Source organism: Pseudonaja textilis, chromosome Z, assembly GCF_049901715.1.
Source record: "Pseudonaja textilis isolate UNSWEBS1 chromosome Z, rPseTex1.2, whole genome shotgun sequence".
In the NCBI taxonomy this organism is placed as follows: Eukaryota; Metazoa; Chordata; class Lepidosauria; order Squamata; family Elapidae; genus Pseudonaja; species Pseudonaja textilis.
The window spans coordinates 87,785,345-87,811,050 of NC_142008.1; the positions used below are offsets into that span (position 1 = coordinate 87,785,345).

A 25,706-nucleotide genomic window follows, 5' to 3' on the forward strand; every position below is an offset into this window, starting at 1 on the left:
CGACACCCACTATGAAGATGCAGCACGACCACGAACTCGAAGCCAAACAGCAAGATCACAGCTCACCAGCTCAAATCCCCCAGCAACTAAGACTAACCTGAGCACAACCAAGCCCCCACCTGAACAGAACACGCCTCCAACCAATCAGAACACGGCTAACCCCCAACCAATCAGAACACAGCCAAACCCCTACCAATGAGAACACACCCCACCCAATCAGAACACAGCCAAGCCCCCACCCAATCAAGTCCCACCCCCACTGGCAGTTAAAGGAGGAAGCAGCTGCAATCTCCATTACTCTGAGAAGCACAGAGGCGGAGACAGAAGCCTGAAGATGATGAATGAGACTTCATCGAAACGTTGCCTAGATACTTCGAATCTTACGCGGGAGAAAACCCGAACAACCAAAGATCCATATATATATATACACACACACACACACACACACACACATACATACATACATATATATACATACATATATATATATATGTAAGGTATATCAAAAGTTTTTTAAAAAAAATGATATTGAACTCAAGAATGTTCAAAGATCATGAATCGAATGAGTAAAATAAGTGTTTAGAAGATGGACAGTCAATTTGAACATTTAATGTAATTTATATAATAAATTGTATAGAAGACCTGAGTTTTTGGAACACCCCATATACAAGGAGTGTCAAACTCGATTTCATTGAGGGCCACATCAGGGTTCTGTTTGACTTGCTGGGATGGACTAGGGGGCATGGCCAACTCTTATGTCGGGAGACCTGTGGTGGCCCCGGTGGGGGACCCATTGTCTCTAGCAGAGGAAGTCAAAATCAGGGAGAGCTCCAAACTCTTGTCCTCCAGAGAAGGACTTCCCTCTCTCCCTCCTTTCTTCCTCTTCTTTTTCCTTCCCTCTTCATTCTCCTTTCTTCTTCCTTCCCCTCTTTACTTCTTTTTCCTTCCTTGTTCTCTTCCCAACTTTTTGCTCTCCTTCCTTGCTGTCTTTCCAACTCTTTTTCTTTGTCTTTCCTCTTTCCCTTTCTCCTTTCTTGTCCCTTCTTGAATGCTCAAATGCAAACGGGGAGATATTTCTCCTTTTGTTTTGCTTTGCTTTTAGTTTGTTTTACTATCCCTCTGCCAGCGAAAACAGAGCCCTGTTTTCGGCCTGGATGGCCTCCTGAAGCCTTTTGCCAGTTAAAAAGGAGTCCGTGCTCCCTCCCAGGCTCCATTTTCACTGGTACAGGGTAGCAGGAGGTCATCCAGGCCGAAAACTTCCAAAAAAATCCAAGCTCCATTCTCACTGGTAGAGGCACTGTCCCCATTTTTCACAGCTGCCTCAGCGGCCAGAATTAAGCAGAATTAAGCAGCCCACAGGCCACATCTAGCCCGCAGGCCTTGAGTTTGACAACCCTGCTATATACATTTATGCCAATACAGGGGTATTTAAGAATATATCAAACTTTGTTTTATTTCTTCACATAATATAAGACATATAAATAAGATGCAATTCCAAATGCACAAGACCAGATTTCAGAAAAGTTTGGGAGACACAAAATAAGGTAGCTAGTATAATATATCTACAGTTAACGAAAAGAGCAAAAGAGAATTTGCTTTTTTTATATTCTTTGATTGTACAGATCATGCCACTGCCACAATAAGAAACATAATATGACAATATGTACCAGAACATCTTACAATAGACAATAAATTAATGAATGGATAAACAGTGTTTCACAATAGGAAAAGAAATGAGACAACAATCCATACAATATTGTCAATATTGTCTCTATATTTAACTAGTATGGTGAATATACTGTATTATGTGGCGGAATATGAAGAAATTGTATTAATTTAAAATCAGAAGTCACCCCAGTACACTTTTTTATTATGACTGTATCCAATCAACACTTGTTCAACACCCATTCATTTTTTATCTTATTTTTCATTTATTTTTAAAAATTATGTTGACTGGCGTTCCCCCCAAAACAGTAGCACACACCCCCTTATTTATTTTTCTAACTATTTATTTGCACTTGATGTGAAATAATAAATTTATATTTCAGTTATTTACCTGTGGAAGTAGCCATAAAAATTTTATTGCTTTCTGAGAAACATTCAAACAGCATCTAATGTGCATGAGTCTTTAGAAAACTGTTGTTTAGATTGCATGAATATGTTTTTAAATAGCAAAACAAATAAGAGGTTGAAGAGGTCTTGAAGAATTTGTATCATCTGCATTATTTATGGTTCTTCCCACAATCTTCATTCCAACATCTAACAGTTCCAGATTTAATTTCTGGAACTGTCTGTTTCTTCAACCTACAGATTGAGCAAAAAAGATGATAAAATACATCCCTGTCTAGCTCCCTCAGTGATTCTGAATCAATCTATGTCACCATAAAGTGTTCTCGCTGTTGCCTCCTGATAATATACAATGATCTGATACAATGATCCGATGAGTCTGATGATCTGATGAGTCTGATTAAGAGTTGGGATACCAAAATCATGTAAAGCTGGCCATTGTATTCTACACAGCCAAAAGCTTTTCTGTAATAAATAAAGCACATATAAAGATTCTTCTGATATTCATAAGCATCTAATATTAGCAATGTGATCGCGTGTGCTGCACTCCTTTCTAAAACCAGCTTATGCTCAGGTAACTCTTGATTGATGACGTTCTGTGGCCTCTGTTAAGAATCTTGCTTGCATGAGAAATCAGCAAGATAAGGCAAATCAACCTTAATCCTAACTTCTTATAAGGAAAATCTGTATGAAACGTTCTACAGGTAGCATTTCCCACTAGCAAGATTAGCAAAGATGTTTAAAAACACGTCCAGCAAGTGTTGAAAATGAAATCAGGTACCAGGCACATATTACCACACATGCTGGACATGTGCCAAAAAAAAAAGATGTGGGCAAAAATACATACATGGTTAGAAAAAATGTTAAAGCAGCGTATAGATTATAAGCCAGAAATATTTTTGTTAGGTATAGTACCATATAGGTATAATAAAGGGAATATTTATTTAATATTGCATGTCTTGACAGCATCAAGAATTGTATTTGTACAGCACTGGAAAAATGAAGAAACACCTACAAAAGAAGATTAATTAAAAAAATACTAGCTTGTGCAGAAATGGATAGATTGACATTAAAAATAAAAGAAAAAGAAGATACATAATATTTTCAAACATGAGACTTCTTTTACCAATAGTTGGATAATAGAGGTAGAAATTAGGAACTGGAAAAGTATTATGATGTAAGCAAAATGATCCAGATACGCTCTTCACAAAGCACTTATGCATGTAAAGAGAAAATGTATAAGTAGTTTTTTTAAAAAATAATTTTAACAGAATCTTGCTTGTGTGAGAAATCAGTGCAATCATGTGATAACTGGAAAAGTTTCTGCCTTTCTTTACTAATGGGATAAAAACAGATCTTTTCCAGGTCTGAGGCCCTTGATGTGTAGTCCATATCTCTTGACACAGGGCAATGATGATGTCAACTGGCATTGGTCTTAATAAGGAGATGGCAGCAGGGGACTTTCTACTCTCACATCCCTCACCACCACCATCACCATTGCCTCCATGGTGAGCTCCAGGCTATTCTGAGCATTCAGCAGTGGGCAGGGTAGGCAGTGCGGAGGAAGTGGCAGGTGGGACTTCCCTTGGGGGAGATGAAAATGGGAAGACCCCAGCCACCACCTATTCCCCATCCACTCCCTGGCCACCACTACCACCAAACAGTCCAACCTCTAAATGGCCCAGAGATCAGCACAGAAGCAGCAGCAGAGGGGAATGTGAGAATGGGATTTTGGGGGGAAATAATACAATTTTTCACTTTGCACAGTTTGAGCTTCATTTTAGCCACTAGCTGATGGTCTACAAGCAACACCAGGAAGTGTTTTAACTGAATCTTTCCAGTGTTCTTGGAATAAAATATAATCTATCTGATTTCAATATTGTCCATTTGGCGTTGTCCATGTGTGTAAATCTCGTTTGTGTTGTATAAATCATGTGTTCATTATGCTGAGATGATTTTCCTGGCAGTTGCACTAGGCAATCACCAATTTCATTCTGTTTACCTAGCCCAAACTTGCTTACTATTCTTTTAACTTCTCCTTGGTCAATTTATGCATTGAAATCACTCGATAGGTAGATAGGTAGGTAGGTAGATAGATAGATATAGGTATATTAGATATTACAGATATTATGCTGTCACTGTATGATCTGTGAACACATTAAGCCACTTGTTGCTTATGCAGACTGAAACTCCTTTTCATCTGATATTGTTTCCAGAAAAATAAACCACACAATTGTGCGATTTGAATTATCCACTGCCTGTTCAATGTAACCCACTGATGCCAAAGATGTTTATATTAGCTCAAATCATTTCTTTTTACAATTTTGAGTTTCCCAAGGGACGACTCTAACATTCCATGTTCCAATTTGATATACCTTTGCATAGTGTAACCAATCTCTTTTGTCATGAGCACCATCAGTTGTCGGGTTTCCCAAAGGTTTTCTTCCAACAACTTCATAAAATATTGACTACTAAAAGCTAACCTTTGCTCTTTTCCAGTAGCTTGATGGCTACCATCCATCCTGTTGGTTGTCCATATCTGTTGAGTTATTACCATAAAGTGTTCTGGTGAGATATTTTTTTTGTAGGATAATTCACCATTGCTTTCCCTAACACTCCCCATTTATCCAGGCTTGGGATTGGCATATGGTTGATTAATCAATCATTTGTCTGAGTTAATGAAAGATTAAAAGTCATTTTAAAAGCTAAAATACAATCAGTTAAAATATAAAAATGTTTAAAAAACTGGCATTGAGAAGTCCCCGTGGGTTTCTGTTCCATAAATTCTATGTTGTATTTTCAAATCACATCTTTAAAAGTAATAAAATCAGAGCTAATACAGTGCAGTTTCTGGGCAACAGCTCATACAATATCTCTCTTAACTTTGTGCCTCCTTGTCAGTATCCTCATTGATAATCTTGTCCAGTTACTAATAAAGACACTATGCAGTTAAAATTTTTAATATAGCTGCCATTGCAAGGTTGCAAACTAGAGATGATGGAAAAAGGATACAGAACACTAGCTCTTTCTTTATTTAGTAGTCTTCTGAAATTTTGCAGCCAAGATAAGGTGGTCCCTAAGTTCAATTGCTTCTATTTTATCTGACATAATATACAAATATATTTGCTTGGTATTCAGCATAAATTTACAACAATATATCCAACTTGGTAACACCCCATCGTGCTTTTTTTGCTAAGCAGAAGAAACCACTACTTTTCATTCAAAGGAATAGTAAGATGAATAATGATTTTTACACTCTTTTGCCATTACTTTCAAACTTTTCTGATAATTTTTTTCCATTCACATTGACAAGTGCTGAAGAAACTCCGTACGCTTTTGTCTTAAAAAGTAATTCACGAGATTGGCAATTATATAGTTTACCAGAAACATTCAGGAAACCACATCTGCATATGTGCATTTCGAATGATCCCAAGAGCTGATTCATTAAATGGGGGAGGGGATCTTTCCCAGGAGGAGGCGCTGGCAGGTACATTTTACAGGTAAAGTTATGGAGGCGCGAGACAAAACACCTAATGAGGCACACAATAAAGAGAGGTCTGCAGCATGAAAAAAGGGTAATCTGCTTCTGTTGATTGGCTGAGGTGAGAGGCGTAACCTCCTCGACTGTGCAATGATTTGCTGAATCTCGCTTCACCGCGATTCGGACGATTATGGGCGGGACTCAGGAGGTCAAAATTGAATCAACCGCTGTTGCAATGAACAAGAAGTTGACAAAAGCGATGTAGAAGCACAGAGGGAAGTGAGCACAGCACTTTGTGAGACCGAGTACGAGGTAGGGCTGGTGAAGGGATATCCATGTCATAATTGTTGAAAGTAAAAAAGGGGATCATAGTTGAGCAGCGGATTTAGGTTCACCGGATGGACATTAGATGCCGGAGATATAGTTAGTCCCTGCGGTAAGCCGATGTCCTTTCGGCATAAATCTTTGCGGCAGGCCAAGAAAAACGGAAGTAAAGATCCGGTTTTCTACCTTGACCCAGAAACAAAGAAATAATGAGATGCAATTACAAAAAGGGGCTTGCAGGCCTGCCGATACGCAAGGATCAGGAGAGGGCGGTGGAAATGTTGTGATCCAAGGATTCACATAGGAATGCTTAGGTTTTAAAATGCAGAGGCATCACCTGAAATCACCACAGGAGTTTACTGGTACCGTGTGCAGGCTGGCAGAATAGTAAACGTTGCTGAATAAATTGGCATTTGAGAGGAATGGGAATAAGAAATCAGATCCTTGTTTTGGAATGCTTGGGGAGACAACACTTACGGTTGCTACAGATGTTCACCTGAGTTAGGTAAAAAGCATTTCAGTCAGCATTGTACCAGGAGGTTGGGAATGTTTTACAAGGGAAAGGTGGAAGAGGATGTCAAAGTTAATAGCTGAAGCACGGGTTGCATTGATAAAGCAAACAAGGGGATCATCTTAGCTCTGAATGTAGAAATCAAGTAATGTGATTGCAATGGTTGGCATAGAATATGACTGAATACTCCATTGGCATTGTCTGAGGAAATGGCATCTCTCGGCATAAATGGAGTAGGTACTCCTAATAGAAACATCAAGATTAGATGCAGAAAAATTTATGTGAGACAATGGCCCATAGCTATTTGGCAATGTGATTAAATTAAGTAAGGCAGGCTGTGTCTCATTGCCAGTGGCTGGGGGATGTGAAACTAGCTATCACACACCTTTCCCTTTTGTTTGTGTTTCAGTTGATATTTGGCTGGCCAATTAGAGAAATACAATCTGGGATCTGAAAGGGTTTTGATCTGGTCTGGGAAGCTCTTATCTTTCTTAATGCTGGCTTCCCATATTTAGAGCTTCCACCCTATACTCTATTCTAGATTTCCCATGTCAAAGCCTAACATTTGTCACATTGCATTGTATAGCAATAGCACTTAGACTTATATTAGACTTCACATTGCTTTTCAGCTCTCTCTAAGCAGTTTACAGAGTCAGCCCCCAACAATCTGGGTCCTCGTGTGATGAGATAAGAAGCTCTCGGAGAGTGATTTACATGCAATTACATGCAAAAAGTAATGTTTTTTTTAACCTTGGCAATGATAGGAAATGTAGATTTCAACTGGCTGGGGAATCCGGTAGTTCAAGTCCATACATCTTAATGTTGCCAAGTTTTGAGAAAAGCTAAAATATTGTGAAACCAGCTATGATCATCTTCATTCTTTCAGTCTTTGAAAACTTAGGGTAAGCAAGAAACAGCCAACAGCCACTCAGTGCTTTAACCAATAGAAGAATGCATGTTTCATTCCTTTAATATTGCACTTGCTCATGAGCAGAACTATCTAGACTAATAGAATAAGAGATGATCTTGTTTGTCTGTTTTTGCAAAAAAATACCACTAGAATTCTGGGTACTACAGATAATTCTCAACTTGTAAGAGTTCATTTAGTGACTATTCGAAATTACAATGCTGAAAAAAGTGGCTGATTATTTTTCACACTATTGTTGCAGCATCCCCATGGTCATGTGATCAAAATTCAGACGGTTGGCAACTGATTCATATTTATGACAGTTGCAGTGTCCCACAGTCATTTCATCACCTTTTTTGACCTTCTGATAAGCAAGTCAATGGGAAATCAGACTCGCTTATCAGCCATGTTACTAATTTAACTATGCCAAGAAAGGTCATAAAATGAGGCAAAATTCATTTAACGATTGTCTCACTTTAGCAATAGAAATTTTGGGCTCCATTTTGGTCATAAGTCAAGGACTATTTGGCAGTCAAGACCTAATTGTTTTTGCTTTTGAATTTCAACTGGACGTTATTATGATGATGGTATGACGCTAGTTTGCATGCCTGCCTGCCTGCCTGGGCATGCTTCCCAAAAGCTTTATTTGTAGATTGCAATATAAAGTCTTGAAACTGATTAGATAGAGTTGCTCTTAAAGCTGATTGGAAAAATGAGCTCTGAGTTCAGGCGAGGCAATAAAGCAAAGTGAAGCTAAAATTCCATGATCAGTGAAACAACTGATTCTCAAGCCCTGCAGAGCTCCACTTATCCTCACCTAAGCCAAAAGAAAATGTGCCTGGTTGCTTTTGAGTATGGTGTCTGTGTTCAATCAGCAAAAATGGCACATGGGGAAGATTCTTAAGAGAAGCTCTCCTTGTCTAAGATCTAGAATGCCTCGCAATAAGGTACGGATTTTGGAATTAGGTGTTTCCAGATGTGATTTTTCTGCAACAATCACTCCACGTTGATCACAGAATTTCATGGCGTGGAGACTTTTTTCCTTTAACTTTTCACATTTACTTTGTGCTGAAAAAAACCCTTTTCTGTAATTGCAGAAAATATGATGAGGGAAAGATAGAATAGCTGCACATGTGTTTTGACTCATAATGTTAGGAACCACTATCTGGAATCATTGTTAGGAGCAAGAGATTAAATTGCTGCTCAGTCAAAAATTTGGAAGTTAATTTGGCCATATGTATCTATGCACTTTTACCTCTTCTATATAACTAAGACATTATGAACTAACTTCTCCAATTGTCTTATAAATATTATTTGTAAACACATTTTTTCTGTATAAATACTGATTATTCATTTTAACTAACAAAGTTAATTATAATAAACAGGATCTTAGGGCAAGCATAGTTCTGTAACAGGATCTTGCTGTAACTCACTGAGTAGGAGAAAAACATTGGAAGAAAAATTCTTCTTTCTACCACTTCACTCATCTATACCCTTTTCCCCTGAAGTCTGCATTCTCCAAATTTCAACCTTTTTTAAAAAAAATCTGACTAGGTACCAATGGGGTTGAAGAAAGAAGAAACGAATTGCCAGACACAATTTGAAGCAGCTGTTCAGGTCATTCAAGGCTTGCCCAAAAATGGTAAGAATCTCTTTGGGGATCCTCTCAGGTTACTTAGCTCACCTATCTCTCTGAGGGCTGGTACCAAACATAAAACTCATCAGCCACAAAGAATAAGAAGCCAGATTTCTACATTTAGAAAAAAATTAAACCTGTTACTCTCCCCAATTTGAGCAGTATGTCTTGATGCAGAATTCTATAGGTTTTTCCATTCTTTACACATAGCACTCAATTTGGCAGAGGCCTAGTAGAAGGATTTAAACAATAACGGCTATTGGTTCATATTCAAAAGTCTGCATAGTAACCCGATTTAGCTTAAGTGACTAGGCTGAAAACCATTGGATTTATGTATTTATATATTGAGACCTATTGCCTCCTTATGAAATGCCCTAAAGAAAAAAATTATGTGAGATTCAATTGTTTTATTTCCAGTATTGCACTATAGCTGGAAACAGATTGGTGTCAGGCACAAGCAACCAGAATAACTGATGGAGGGTCCAAGTAGATATTTTATTATTCATCTGTTACAAAAATCTTGCCAAACCTTTACTTTTCCTTGGGAAATGGACAGATATAGACCTAATGGGTTTAACGTCAAATGTTACTTCCCCCAAATATACTCTAAATTTGAATGACTTTTAGAGGCACCCCTTCCAATTCAGCTAGTGGTTCCATCACAATTGGGAACCTTACAAATGAAATCCTGCCATCAAATAACTCTTTTCATGTAGGATCCTGAACATGTCCTCCATTTCATCAGGTTCCTATCGTCCTTCATATGAAGAAATGCTACGTTTTTATGGTTACTACAAGCAAGCAACAATGGGTCAATGCCAGATCCCAAGGCCGGGATTTTGGGATCCTATTGGCAGATATAAATGGTAAGAAAGCCAGTGACACATTCTCCCAGTTCCAAATGAAACATTGTCTTTTCTGAGGTTTGTTTTGAGCTAAGAGATTTTGTTAGAATCCAGCCTCTGATGCTATTTCAATGCTAGAGCAGGTACAATATCTGCAAACTAATGGACATACATAAGCTTACCCAATTAATATTGTTCAATTGCACTGGATACTAATCCAGTACAAAACTGCTACTTTTGATCTATAAACTCCTATAGATTTGGAGAGTGAACACGTTAATGTGTTGTTTGTATCAGCCTATAAGCTAATTGCAGCAAAATGCTTTTGTCCTATTTTGTTTCACACTCTGTAAAGAAATTAGAATTATGACAATAAGAAACAGGGCTTTCTTCGCAGCTGTCCCTTTGGAATAGCATTATCTATCTACAGAACAGGACAAAATAGGTGGGGATGACATCACCCCAAAAGTCCCACCTTTGCCATTGACACATATACAAAAAGTGGGACTTTATTCCCAAGGTGCAACTGTCATGTTGCCTATTTTTGACATTGCCTCCCTCCCCAACACCACTGACTTTGACTACAAACCAGAAGAGCTACACGGCGCTTTTTGGGGGGCGGGGGTTCTCTTATCAATTCTATAATTTTGTTATTTTTATCATTGTTATTTGCTATTTTTTTAACTGAGTTGGATTTAGGCTTAATTATACTTGATGAAGATCCATTATTAATCTAAATCATATCAATGTCAATGGAGTTACCTCAATTCGAACTGCTTGCTGAGCCAATCCGTTTTTAAAAAATTATATTTGCTTTAAATAGTGTCCTCTGCTTGAAATGTTCAAACTGGAGTGTAAATATTTTAAAGTATTCATGAAATAAAGGGAATATGATTCATAGCATACACAAACTGATGGCAGTCATCCCTGTGTGATTATCCCTAGTGCTCAAACATAAGAAATCCTTAAGAAAGGCCCATTATTGAGAGATTTTGAATTTCAAATTAGTTCATCCTCTGGCTGCTTTTTTAAAAAATGAAGCTCTTTCCCAAGATAAGAGATATTTTGGGGTTTTGGCAGGGATGCCTGGAAAAGCTTGGGAAAGATGACCAAAGAGGAAGCCATGGCTGCTTACATAATGGAAATGAAGAAGGCAGCCCAGAAGGTAAATTGTGCAAAATGTTAATGTCAGTTGGTAGGGTTTTGATGAGGTTGTTGTGGGAACTCGTTATAGTGAGGAGTGTCACTGTAAGTGGACTGCTAAAAGATTCAAAGGAGACAAGACAAGAAAGAAATGACAGGACACTGCCCATCCAGGACTCAGCTTAAATTTATGCTTAAGGACTTAAGCATAAATTTATGCTTAAGGACTTAAATTCATGCAACTAAGTTTATATGATATATTTTATTTGGTAATGCTCTAGCTATATACTAACTACCAACGTGCTAATTATTATATCAAAATAGCTATTACCCTGTTTTCCCAAAATAAGACCTATTCTGCAAATAAGACCTAGCATGTTTTACACCTGTGCCTAATATAAGCTCTACCCCCAAAATAAGCCCTTCTTAAGCGCATATTCAGCTGGTTGGATGCCCATTCCATCTGGGTGCTACAGCCACGAGGCACAGTGGGGAGTAGTGGAGCTACCCCTTGCTCCTGCACCGGCTTACCTCGCCCTCCGCAGCCAGGCCATCCATGCTCTGACATCTGCCTCGTGGTGGCAGCACCGACAACCATGTGCAGCAGGAGCCCACATGGCCACCAGCCCACTTCTGCTTGCTTAGTGGCTGCAGTGGAGCAGGAGGCCGAGCGATGTGGTGGTGTTGCGGCTGCAAGACAGGACCCGATCTTATTTTCCAGGAAATATGGTTACATACTAATATTTACATGCTTAATTGGAAAGTATTAGCAGAATCCAAGTTTGGAGATTTGTACTGCAACCAGATTTGTTTCAAAATTTGATCTTTTTCACTCCTCTGCCCTCCACACTGCTTCAAGCTTCTGGTCTTCATGTTTATAGTAAAAGATGTGGAACAACTGCAAAAAAATATACAGGTGAAACTCGAAAAATTAGAATATTGCGCAAAAGTTCAGTAATGCAACTTAAAAGGTGAACCTGATATATGAGATAGACTCATTACATGCAAAGCAATATAATTCAAGCTGTGATGTGTCATAGTTGAGATGATTATGGCTTACAGCTCATGAAAACCCCAAATCCACAATCTCAGAAAATTAGAATATTGTAAAAAGGTTCAAATATTCTAGGCTCAAAGTGTCTCACTCTAATCAGCCAATAAAGCCATAACACCTGCAAAAGATTCCTGAGCCTTTAAATGGTCTCTCAGTCGGGTTCAGTAGAAATCACAATCATGGGAAAGACTGCTGACCTGACAGTTGTGCAGAAAACCATCACTGACGCCCTCCGCCTCAAAAGGTAATTGCAAACGAACTGCTGTATCAAAGCACATTAATAGAAAGTTTTGTGGAAGGGAAAAGTGTGGAAGAAAAAGGTGCACAAGCAGCAGGGATGACCGCAGCCTAGAGAGGAAAAGGCCATTCAAAAGCGTTGGGGACTTTCACAAGGAGTGGCCTGAGGCTGGAGTTAGTGCATCAAGAGCTACCACACACAGACGGATCCTGGACATGGGCTTCAAATATCATATTCCTCTTGTCAAGCCGCTCCTGAACAACAAACAACGTCAGAAGGGTCTTACCCGGGCTAAAGAAAAACAGAACTGGTCTGTTGCTCAGTGGTCCAAAGTCCTCTTTTCTGATGAGAGCAACTTTTGCATCTTATTTGGAAACCAAGGACCCAGAGTCTGGAGGAAGAATGGAAAGGGACACACTGCAAGATGCTTGAAGTTCAGTGTGAAGTTTCCACAGTCTGTGCTGATTGGGGAGCCATGTCATCTGCTGGTGTTTGTCCACTGTACTTCATTAAGTCCAGGGTCAACGCAGCCGTCTACCAGATTTTGGAGCACTTCATGCTTCCTTCCGCAGACGAAAGGGGATGCTGACTTCATTTTCCAGCAGGACTTGGCACCTGCCACACTTCCAAAAGCACCAAAACCTGGTTCAATGACCGTGGGATTACTGTGCTTGATTGGCCAGCAAACTCGCCTGACCTGAACCCCACAAAGAATCTATGGGGCATTGCCAAGAGAAAGATGCGAGACATGAGACCAAACAATGCAGAAGAGCTGAAGACTGCTATTGAAGCATCCTGGTCTTCCATAACACCTCAGCAGTGCCACAGGCTGATAGCTTCCATGCCACACTGCATTGAGGAAGTAATTGCTGCAAAAGGGGCCCAAACCAAGTACTGAGTACATATGCATGGTTATATTTTTCAGAGGTCCGATATTGTTCTATGTACAATCCTTGTTTTATTGATTGCATGTAATATTCTAATTTTCTGAGATTGTGGGTTTGGGGTTTTCATGAGCTGTAAGCCATAATCATCTCAATTATGACACATCATGGCTTGAACTATCTTGCTTTGCATGTAATGAGTCTATCTCATATATAGGTTCATCTTTTAAGTTGCATTACTGAAATAAATGAACTTTTGCACGACATTCTAATTTTTCGAGTTTCACCTGTACTCCTGCATGAGTGTCATTCTGACTTCGCGTTCAAGACATTCTACTTAGAAAAATCCATTGTTTCTGTTTCCGTATTTCAAAGATAAGTATCCTGCCCAATTTAGGGAAATATAACTAATTCTAAAAATATTTAAATGGAAAACAAGCAAGCTGAGAACTTACCAGCTATGAGCTGGAATGCCTTTACTGAGTGCAAGTACTGAGTCTGCTATTCTTCTTTTATGAAAATCAAGAAGGCATTTCAGGAGCCTCCCAAGAGATCAGGTCTTGCTTTCTTTGTTTCAACAATGCCATCACTGCAATTGCTTCCAGATCTCTCATGGGGACCCAGGGAATGGTCTTGTACCATCTGGGATCACTTCTAGACTTTCTGGCAGGTCATCAACACCGTGCCGATGGACGAGGCTTCGGAGGATATGTTTGTATACTTTGAACCCCTCTATGAAGTGATCCATGATATGCCCAGACCCCCTGAATCCTTCTTCAAGAAAAAATCAGGTATGCTTGTGGGTAGCAAAAGCAGATTGAGAGGGAGGCATTTGGGATATTTCGACAGCAGCTTTGATTAGTGTCAGCCTTGGAATTTGAAAATGGGGAGTTTCATTGGAATGCTGACAATTAGATAGCTATCCTCTTTACATTTCAAGATCCACAACCTAAACTTAAAAGTCATCTTGCTCACTCCCTTCTTGCCTTTTTGACTTCTCCTGTGTGAAGTCACTTTGCTGATCTAGGCAATTTAGTGCACAGAGTATTTTCTTCTTGGAAATGTAAGGATCTTGATAGATACGTTTGATTATGGAACATTGGTCCTCTGGGCCAGGGAGTTTCAACCAGATGTTTGTTTGTTTTTTCTTGTGGCCTCCCAAGCCGTAATCTTAGATACTGTGACCTATCTCCCAAATTGTTGAAATAGCTCATCAGTTTGGAGTGGAGCAATGAAAACCTGCTTTGACTTGTTTGGGACTTTGGCACAGGAAGCAGCTTTCAAAAGGTCTACAGAGCAGCTTGGGATCAGTTGACTTAAAAGAAAATTTGGCCTGTACCCAACTCTTAACTTCTTCCAGCAGTGGTGAACAAAAGCCATTCTATGTCTGGATTTATAACACACTTTGCAGGTCAGTTAAAGACCTAGCAGATATTCAATCAAAACATACAATACTACGTTTGGTTAGGATTAACTGTGACCAATATTTTGTAGCTGACCAATAATACAAATTAAGCTTGTTTGGCTTACGATTCAATGCATTATGTGAACCCAGAAAAGTAGCTGGTTTAAAAACAGTTGGGTTAGGGTAAGGATTAGGGTTAGTTCAAGGTAAAATAGGATAAGTAATCCATGGTTCACTGTGTAACACTGCAGACTGGTCTTGGGATAAATTCAGAGGATCCTCAACAAAGGGTTCTCTGCTGTCCACTGGGTCTGGCTGCAGTTTGTATACAGCAGTGTAGCAGCAGACAATTAAAAGTTAAGATGAACATTTCCCAAAGTGAAATAACTTTGAAGACATTGTGGATGAAATAAAAGTAGCAGTTTGCATATCTGGCTTCCAAGCACCTGTGAGATGGTGAACTTGCCAGGGTGCCAGGACTGTGAAGGTGCCTAGGAGTGATCTTTTTCCATGCTAAGTTTGAATGCCATTTGTATTAGCAAAATTTATACAGGAAAACTGTCCAGTCAAATAGACTGCACGGCTTGGCACTATATGCTCTCTGCCTTTGAGTGACATCTGAGCTATTCATAGGAGTACCTCCCTGCTACGGCTCTATTTTGGTCTGTATACATAGACAGCTACTATATTGTTTCTGTTTATATTGTTGGTGGCTCAGCAAGTGTCTTTGAGCCATTCACCTTCTCTAACTCAACCCAAATCACAGGATGGTTATGGGGAAAATTGGATGATTACAACTTTGAGTTCCTTGAAGGCAGGATATAAATCAAATAACTAAAATAAAGATTCTCAGAGTTTATCTCAAAGATCTCCCATGAATATAGATCCAGTTTTCCTAAGCCTAATTTCTTTCTTTGGTGGAAATACATGTTTATTAAAAATTCCATTGTAATTTTGCCAAACAATTGAGAAGAGATACATAGAAGCAATTTTTAATTATAGTTATATCCTTTTGGTTTCCTTAAATTACTCAAGGAAGAGTGAAAGTCTTCATTTAGCTCAGTGGATGGTGTTTTCTGGAGTCAAGTCTTGTATATATTCTAAAAGCTTTTCTGCTAAGATAAAGGCAGCTAGTATGGCATATTGGGTAAAGTGTTAGACTCAACTTATAGAAGCCCACAAGGTGATTTTGGCCCTGTCATTCTTTTAGCTAACCTATTTCTTAACTTCATTGTAAGAAGAAAATTAGGAAAAGGCATTTTCAGGAATGCTAACCTCAGCTCCTGGATAAAAAGTGTGATAGGAGTCAAATAAATATGTCTTTAAGTTAATGTTAGTTAATTAGAATATGTCTCAGATAATGGACTTGAAGAGAAGTGAGATATTTTGAAGCTTTAAATCAGTACTATATACTTAGCCATCTGTTTAAGTCTCCAACTATCTTTTTTTGGAACTTTCTTTAAAGAACACATGAAAAGATCTTTAGAGCCAAGTTGTTGTTTCTGCCCAAACTGTTACATACTGTAAGAGTAGTTAGAGTTCTTTGTTTGCTCTACTCTGTGACTACTCCCCTCTCTGCTAATCATCCATTTTAAATCATGTGCTTGACTTGGAATTCCAGAGTCCTGGAAACAGTCATGCCCAGTTTGGATATTGTTTGCCTTGTGGCTATTAATGTCAATAAAAAATACTCCTGTGCTTAAATTAAATTAAAGCATGGGATGAAGCAAGGATATGCAAATCATTTAGCAAGAACTAGATTGATTCCTCGAAGCTTCCAAGGCAACATATATGATCAAAGACTTGGCACTAGTGTGTTAGGCTCTCTTAAAGTTTCTGGGCATGTGTGCCTAGATGTGAAATCCATCCTTGCTGAGGTCCCTAAAAGCAGCCATATCAAACTTTCAAGGAGCGCTTATTGGCTTTGAAGAACAGATTCAGCAAAGCACTTCATTGAATAATTTCTGCAGGTCTAATAATAAAACTAATCCTAACACCAAAGCTATAGCTACTGATCAACATTGAAATAATTCTACTCTTTTGCAGTTAAATCAGACTCAGAGACTGTCTCTTTGCAAAACAGTTCATTAGATGGGCTTGCTGAAATCTGTCCAAATCCATCAATATATAAAGAGTACAAGCAAGAAGGCAAGTGCATTTTGTAAAATGCTATAATGGGGGAATGTATGTACCCTGTGTATGTACCCTATAATGGGGGGGGTATAGGTACCCTATGTATACTACAAGTATTCCCAGTAGATAATGTGTATTCCTTTCACTTTATATTGAATAATGCAGTCATTTTTACTGTAGGATTATTGTTACAGAGTGAAGCTACTTCATGTCATGGAAGAGGGCGGATTTTGCCTTCACTGCAAGCATTCACCCCATGAGGAAATTATATCTGTATAATTGGAAGAACTGGTGGCCTGTTTCCTGCTCCTTATGAATTCAGTCATTAAGAACTAAGTGTGTAGTGAGAGGGTGAAATTACTTCCTTCTTCAGAAAATGTCTTTTTAAATAACCAATGTTGTAATTGTGATGGAACATTGGATCTTTGGATAGAACTTTATAGACTTGCTCAAAAAACTTAAGCTTGCAGGTTTTCTTCAGAGAAGCCATAACAACTAACCAAAATTTGTTGATGTTTTCATTATGAGCAAGAGATAGCTGATTTGAAGAAGGCGGCTTTTCTTCTTCTTCCTCATCCTTCCCATTTCTAAAAATTAATGTCATAAATTAGAAATCAGCCTGTTGGCTTATTGATGCCCAGCTTGATTCTTGGATCTTAATGTGCTGTATATAATTTAAGCAATAAGATCAAAGCAGACCACGGTGTATTATTTTCCTTCTCTCTTGTAAATCAGATAAGGTGCCTATGCAATTCAATTTATTTTTCTTTATAAAATGTATACCCATAGCAATTACCTGACTCTCATGGACCTGACATTTTGCAAACCCAACTTAAATAATATGCCCACAAAAACAATTTTAAGCACTTAAAGCTTTAGCCTCCCTTACTAGACCTAATTTATGGGGAAAGACATAACACCTTACATCTGAATTTTCAGATTTTGTAAGGTATAATCACCTGCACATGTATTCACAATCATATATCTTCTCTGTTTCTTCTGATTCTACTTTATTATTTTTATTCTGAGCTGATTTTTCTTTTGCAGGACCTGGCCTTGCCAACAGAGCTAAGAAGAGCAGCCAAGTGACAAACGATTCAGAGAATGAGGTGTTCTGTGATAGCCTAGAACAGGAAGAATCTCATCAGGTGATGAAATGATGCAAGGAAAACTATCCCATCATAAATGTGTTGCCCTTACTGCTGATCACTATTCTGCTTTAATAACAAATAGGATGGTTGGTGGTATTCTAGATGTTTGAATGTAAAGCTAATTTTTTTAATCCACCAAGCACTTGGTGGATTCTTCTGTTTTGTTTCTCCCCCCACCAAGCATTCTCATGAGATGGGCAACTGTATAAATTTGATAAATAAATAAACAGCTCAGATCCAGAGATGGCCCATGCTGTTTGTCAATTTGTCTGTCTCTAAACACAGGTCTGGCACTTTTCTGAAAGAGTGCTAAACCCATGTCAAAAATAACCCAACTGCCAAATTATGGGAATGGAGAGAAGCCACAGATGAAACAGGAAGGAGTGATCAATAATAAGCAAACTCCATCTCAGCTACTACTACCATCAAGTGGCCATGGCCAGCAGCACCTAGAATTAGCCTATTCAGTGGGTAAAATGGCACTACCAACACCACCAAAATTGCCTTTTGTCAGGAGTGAACTCAAAATGCTTCCCTTGTGACAGCAACACATAATTGGCAGAATCCAACTCTCTTTCCTAGTTTAAATGAACCACTCTGCAGCACAGAACTAGGGTTCTGATAAGCCTGAGCTTAAAAAAACAAGTCTATCCCTCTTCCAGAAAAATATTAAACCTGTGTTTATAAACTTTAATGTTTCGGGAATCTCTGTAAGACTTCACAAGTGCTTCAGAGAGAGCCCCCGCAGGTATTACATGGGCAAAGACTTCTGCGTGTCTAGAGTCTAGACTTTCCTGCAGCCCCCAGCGAAAATGGCTTTGGAGGTTAATGCTCAGGGCAAGAAGGAAGTGGATATACCTCTAGGAACCTAAAGAAGCCAGTAAAAATTGTGGATATCCCATTCTTGACTTCACCAGTAATCACATCACTGATGGATCATATCCACAGCAAAAAACTGTGTCAGCAAAAGAGGAAAAAATATTTTAAAACTGGAACAATTAAAGGCAGCTTTAAACTTTTGGTGTGTAGGAGATTAAGAATATGAAGACACCGCATAAAAATGGTCATTGGGCCAGGGCTGTAGCATAGTTAGGAAACCATGAAGAGTAGTCCTCTGAGTAGAATATCCTGATCCTACACTGATAAATGCAATTGTTTAGGGTTAGGGTCAGTTTGTCAGTTTTGCTATATCTAATCAATTATATCACAGATTCTTTTAAAAGACATTTAATCAACCCATGGTCCTAAACCATGTTTATCTAAAGAATCAGCTTTTGAGGACCTGTAATGGGTGACTGGCATAATTTGAGCTGTTGAATTCAAAGCAAAGATATATGAATTTCTAGATATATGAATTTAGGCAAGATAAAACGTGCAACAGTATCAAAGGTGGTTTTTTTTTTTTTAATACAGTAAGGCTTGCAAGCTCTGAGCAGATGACTGAGATAAAACCCTTGGTTGTTTAATTTTCACTTATTCACACGCATATAAATTGTGAGAAGTAAAATTTGTAAACCTATTAGAAATAACAATAGGGAGATAAAAGGCATCTCATGTTTGGTTTTAGTATTCTGTCATTAAAAAAAAATTGGTTACAGGGTTCTTTTCCCCCACAGCATTGCTAAGGAGGATCAATCCTCCCGCTTGAACAGTTGGCCTCTCAAGCCGCCTACTTCAGATACAGTAGTTCTAGGGCCATACTATGACTCTCCTCTCCACAGAATAACATTTATAATCTCTTAAGGAATTATGTAAGGTTTACAACAGAAAACTAGGTACTTTCCTAACAAATAATCATATTAATTTGAATTGGGAGAGGAAACTGTGGTAATCAAAGTGGCAAACAGTGATTCTAAAAATCTAGTTTTTACTTTTTCTTTCCCCATAGGCCAGAAGGCTACCAGACAAACAAGGCTTTCCCTTGAGCAACCCTCCCAGGAATCAAGCTGCAGAGAAAACAGGATGTAAGTTTTTAGAGAATCCTTAGTTGGAGAAGGAAGGTAAATAGAAGGGACACCTAATCTTTTGCTTCAGAAAGAAAGCAGAGAGACAGGTCTAAGACATGCCTATAGATGTTGTGGTTCATGCATTTGGCAACAAAATCCTGTTTCATCCACGAGTGCAAACAGGTCTGAAAAAGAATTAATTTCTTTCATTCTGGAGTAACCAAGGCAAAAGTAAAACAAATAAGTTTGGTAGAGAATGTATGTTTTTATTCCCCCCCAAATTGAATGCAACCGTACTAGAAGGACATCCACAATATACTATATATTCTGTTGTGTTTCCACCATAGAAATAATTCTATGTATCCTATAATAAATTTTCAGAAGGAGTGAGGTACAAATGAGAGATGTTGTAGAATTCTGCCCAGTTACAGTAGAACCTCTGGTCATGAACGCTTCTGACCACAACCAAATTGGGTTCCGACCAAAAAATTCACAACTTTTTTTTCACGGCCGATTTCCCCTTCTGCACCCCTTTTTTTATAAGTGCCAAATTTCCAAAATTAGGTTCAGGTCATGACTAAATCAGGTTGTGCCCAAAGTTATGGAACGAATTATGGTCATGACCAGAGGTTCTACTGTATTTTAACTAAATATTTCAGCCAGAGCCAACCAGGAATATGACCACAATCTATTATGCACTTCCATTTACATATTTATCAGTAGAAAAGAGAGGGAAATTATGCCAAGGCTGAGATCATTTGGAACTAGAGCTGTATTAAAATATGGTGAGAGCTGAGCTTGGAGGTTTAATGAACCATTATGTGAAAGTCCTTTTCTATTGAGTATCATTCCTTTAGAAAGATATACACCACTTTTCCTTCCTGATTTGATGGTTTATTACAAGCATTTTATTTGAAAAAATATAGTGAAAATATGTCTTCCCAGTCTAGGATCTTTTGTTTAAATAAAGGATGGGAAACATATAACAGTAATTCTGTTAAAGTTTTACTCATCAGAGATAATCTTGTGCTATATTCTTATTCTACTTCTTGTTGGACTCTTCTGATTCTTGTAGCAATAATATCTTCCAATTTTGTCTTTCATAGATATATTAGGACAATACCTTCCACAATTTTCAGTCAGCAAAACATTCAAAGCACTTAGACAATATCCAGTTAGGGAAAAGCATAGATGAGAATTTACTACTCAAAACAGGCATGTTGTATACCAGCTTCCAAAATCTGGGCTAGGCTAGGCTATTTGTAAACTCAACACCAGAACTGCGTAGTAGTCAGATATCCACCTCTAATCATTACCTCCTGGAGGAACTTTAACGTTATTCAAGAAGTTGGAGATGGTGGTTTTCTGGAGCACGATGTACAAACCCTGAATATCGGTATCCTTCAACATGATTGGGTTGGCCTTGTACAGCATATGGTTCAAACTGATAATGCAAAGATATCCTTTTCTTACCTTGGTTATATTGGCGGATTCTCCTCATCAGCTCAAGTTTTCGCCTAATGGAAGATTAATTAGTACGGTAACATACCAGTATAGATTCAGCTGATCCTTATTCTTCCCTCCAGTTTTTGCCACTTCCTTGCCTTGTTTTTGTGGATTGCCCTGTGTTTGATTAGCTTAAAACATTAGGAACTGGAAACAGTGTTTCCTTTATTTTCATCACTTCCAAACATGGTTTGGCTCTGCCATTTTCAGTGGAATATATGAACTTCTCATTAGTTTTGATGCATTGGAACCCCTTATATTTAGGCTATCCACCCTATAATTGCAAGTGGAAAGAGGCTCAAGTAAGAAAGAGAGAAATGCTGCATTCAAATGAAACCATGTAAGTGCCTTAAATCTTATTCTCCACCTTCCCATCTAAATCTTTCACACAAGGATAGATGTGGTATCCAGACTGATTTAATTCATGGGACACTTTTAATTTAAACTAGCAAGGTCTCATTATCTATTTCTTTTTTTTGTTACAGCTTCAATGGGTCTTTTGGCTCCATCTCATCTTACACACCTGCAGACTGTCTCACCTGAGATCAGCCAAAACCCTGAAGCTATCAGAGAGAGCCCGATAAGTGTCTTGACCCAGAAGGACATGACCCTGCAAGTGATGAGCACCATTCAAGCTTTGCAGCAGGATATGAAAAAAGTAATGGAAAGACTCGACTATTTGGAATCATGGGCAGCTCTGCAGGTATATTGCTTCCTTTAACAGCTGACTAGCATGTTGGTTTATAAAAGGCAAACCAGAAAGCCCAAAAGCAACGTATGAACAATGAATATGTGGGGGACAAGTTGCACATCAAAAGTCTTGGAGTTCTTGCATTGAGATTTTGGAAACTGCAGCTCTACATGTTCAACCCTAACCCTAAGCATGTTTGATGAAATAAGGAGACATAGAGTGAAGAGAGGGAGGGGAGTGGGTAAGAAAAGGAAATATGGGAGAATGACGGGGAAATTTTCAGAATTACAGTTCTAGAACTGTAAGCACAGAGTACTCTGTAACAAATTCTTTATAAACTAATTCAGCCTTAAAAGAGCAACAGGGTGCTATTGTGCTGAAGGGCTGCCCACATTGCATTAGTTTATTAAAATAAAATCCTAAACTAGAATAGAATAAAAATGCAAATAGAAGATCCTAAATTTCCTCTAGTACTGTAGAGCATTTTTTCATATGCTGGAGCTCTTCATATCTTCATCAGTACAAGCAGTACAGTGCTTGCTTGTGTATTAGGATCTTTAGAAAAGAATTTGATATGCATCAAAACTGTATCTATTGCTGTGGGAGACAGTGGGCAAGATCTTTTTAACTGGCTCCATCAGGGTCCCTGAATTCACTTTCCAGGGAGCTTTTTCAAACCATCTTGTATAGGGCCACAGTGGTTTAACTGTTGAATTCTGCGTGGTATTATTATTCTGTTTTGTTCTCAATATACTTCTAAATCCTCACCTTTGGTCCCAATAATGCCACTGCATTTATCTTTATTTTTGTCTGTCATACCTAGCCCCCTCCTCCTCCATGTTGTACTGATGTTTCTGTACTGTTATGATCAGTGTTATTTTATAACCCTACTGGCTATTGTAAATAAATTGATATTTGCCTGATTTTACACTAACTGGCAGTGGCAAAATCTGTTAAGAGAAGAAAGCAAATGTTTCTGTAAAAAAAACACAAAATATTTATATTTAAAACAAATACAAAACAAAAAAAGGCATCTGCCTTAATTCACATTATTGTATAAATCGATATAGGCAAGAGTTGTAAAATTATATACAATTGTCAAAGATACTGATTTTAAAAATTGTTAAAAATTTACATGTATCTCTGATCTCCCATCCATGTATAAAGTTACCCCCAATCATTCTGATATCTGAACTACACTTTCAACAAAATTGCTTAGAAAATAGAATGTGAGGGGAGTGTCACAAACATCTTGATTTTTCTGTCTTTCAGCACCATACATCTACGTTAAAATCTTGCCTTCCATCCAAAGTATCTGATGCAAAGGTATGGGAGCTCCTGGTGGGAATTTTTCCAAATGCATTGATACAAGCAAATATCTAGTTGGGTATCAGATAATTGGCTGCTAATTCTGAGAGGACTGCAGCATTAAATGAGAAATATAGACAGCAATTGTAGTAAGGCACAAGACTTGTCTAAGCTTATGTCAAAATGTTTTATATTAGTACTAAAATATTTACTCCTCCCCTTCCATACCATCAATCCCCATTAATCAGTAAGAATATTTGATTAATGAATAAAACTTCAAAAGTGATTACTTTTACTTAATCATTTTATCTGAATTTTAATCTGGGAAATATTAAATGAATTGAAGAAAGCACATCTCCTTTTGTTTTGAATTTCTGGAATCCAAGAAGATTGACAAGCACTTCCCATTTTTCCTTCAGTCTCTGCCATTATTTTTTTCTTTTATCTCACAGGAACTGCCAAGTTGGCCTGTACATCTGTCTCCTTATACCTGGTTTTTCTTGCTGGCTTGGCCTTTTGTTGTCCAGCAACTACTTTGGTACTTCCAGAGACAGAAGCGATGAATTTCTTATTGTCATTTAATAAAAGTAAGGGAGAAAAACTTCTGGAAATGCCTCAAAAGTTGGGTTTGAACTTCAAACATTAGACTCCTACCAACATTTACCATGCTTTTTCATATTCATCAATCTATTGTGCTACAATCCTGTGGTTCAGAATGAAAGGTATTTAATACACTTTGATTTTCTACTAACTAAATGTAAAATAAAGATAAAGGTGAGTACAAAAGTAAATTTAAGTATGGAGTTCTTATTCAGTCAGCATGAAGAAAGGTGCAAGAGAAAAATGATGCTTTAAGGGACAACATATATCCTGATAATCCAATGGACTTTAACTTTGTGATGATTTTCTAAAAAAGGAACCTTTAATTCTGCTTTGATTCGGAACCTGAATGCATGGGAATGGTAAACAAACTTTTGACTAGTCCAGGAAAGGAATATTTCAGCTACCAGTTCCCCAATATGTAAGGAGAAATGAATGTGGCAATGTCTTTTTTTCTCCCAGACAAAAAAATCATTACAGCTTAAAACCATTACAGCTGTGAAAAATAGTTTTGTACTAAATAAAGAAACTGCAGTCTCCTTCTTTGTCTATAATACATACTTGTTTAAGAAAAACTGGTTAAAAATAATTCCTAAGAAGAGATTTCTATTCATTTGCCTATGCTTCCTCTTTCAACCAGGGAATCAAAAATTGGGAATGTTGGTCAAGCGGTCAGTTCAAGGACCTAAGGTGAGGATCATGCTATTTTGAAAAGATTACATAATGGAGGGAGTCTTTCACAGTTACGATTATCAGGTTCTTACCACTGATTGTAGAAACAAGAGGTTGACAACTTGACATGGTAATCATTAATCTCATATCTCAACTTAAAATCAGAGGCCAAAAAATCCCTCTGAGAATGAACAGTGATGCCTTTCCCTCAATACTGAAGTTCCTTACTATCTGTCTCTTCATTTTGGAAGCAATGCATATAGTTAACATAAAAATATCTGCATCCAGTTCTGAGGATTACAATAAGATTGCCAACAAAATGAAATATATTCAGGAAGATACTTAAAAGGACACCAGAAAGGGAGAGATCCACTCAAATCCAGTAAGGCAAATCTGAAGGAGTTATTTGGTATATCTCGCCTGAAGAAGAAAATATTAAAAACCTTATTTGGCTGAAGAAACACATTTATCTTAATGTTGCTCAAGAGGATTGGACCTGTACCAACTATTTCAAATTATAAGAAAAGATTCTGAGTAAATATCAGGAGCTAAGCACGGCATTGTACAAGTAGCCTTCCCACCACCACTTCCAAACAACTCTAAATGCCACTACCATCTCCAGAGATTACCTCAGATTTCTGAATAGTAAATCTGAGTTGAACCATTTTGTTTGAAACTCATAGTTAACAGCAGTGTAGGGCAACAAGTGTTCTTGTGCTGCAAGCAGCCTGTTTCCTTTTTTTCAGCCCCCAGAATACAGTTTCCCTGTGATGATCAAGAGAGTGATATTTTAAAACTCACAAAAATAATGTTATTTTTTAGAATAGAATAGAATTCTTTATTGGCCAAGTGTGATTGGACATACAAGGAGTTTGAATTTGTCTTTGGTGCAGATGCTCTCAGTGTTGTCGGTTAGCAATTTTAGGAATACTTTCTAAAAAAAAATTTTTTTTCAATTACCCCATAATTTTTTTAAATTACCCCAACCTGGGAAAAAATGAAAAAAAGAACCCAATTTTATCACATGTTCCCTATGTTATATATTGTTAAATCAACCACCTCTGGTTTATGGCTTAGCATGCTATAATTAATCACTTTTAACTTAGAAAAGAATTAGTTGATTTGTTTATGGCAGGAGAGCTGCACTTTTATTATTAACATTCCAGGGTCATCTAATCATAGAGGTATTTGGCAAATCATGCAC

The 25,706-nt window shown here is 37.9% G+C and overlaps 1 protein-coding gene across 7 annotated transcripts; it reads left to right on the top strand.

Moving 5' to 3' along the window:
- The first annotated feature begins 5,788 nt into the window (after positions 1-5,788).
- ACBD4 (acyl-CoA binding domain containing 4) lies at positions 5,789-24,369 on the top strand. Of its 7 annotated transcripts, XM_087916240.1 has the most exons (12): positions 5,789-5,860; positions 7,013-7,116; positions 8,845-8,932; positions 9,672-9,792; positions 10,852-10,936; positions 13,761-13,881; positions 16,542-16,643; positions 17,676-17,776; positions 19,668-19,743; positions 21,717-21,934; positions 23,195-23,248; positions 23,683-24,369. In XM_087916240.1, exons 2-12 carry the CDS (start codon positions 7,108-7,110, stop codon positions 23,791-23,793), a joined length of 1,086 nt encoding a protein of 361 aa, XP_087772366.1. In that variant the 5' UTR covers positions 5,789-5,860; positions 7,013-7,107; the 3' UTR covers positions 23,794-24,369. The 7 variants fall into 7 exon arrangements, with proteins under 7 accessions (XP_087772366.1, XP_087772367.1, XP_087772370.1 ...); XM_087916241.1 differs by lacking the exon at positions 23,195-23,248; XM_087916244.1 differs by lacking the exon at positions 16,542-16,643.
- The last annotated feature ends 1,337 nt before the right edge of the window (positions 24,370-25,706 follow it).

Bases quoted from the DNA above. Each gene is read 5' to 3' on its own strand.
- ACBD4 (XM_087916240.1), top strand. The intron at 8,933-9,671 runs GTAAGAATCTCT...CCATTTCATCAG, and splicing joins TCAAGGCTTGCCCAAAAATG to GTTCCTATCGTCCTTCATAT. The intron at 16,644-17,675 runs GCAAGTGCATTT...TTTCTTTTGCAG, and splicing joins TAAAGAGTACAAGCAAGAAG to GACCTGGCCTTGCCAACAGA.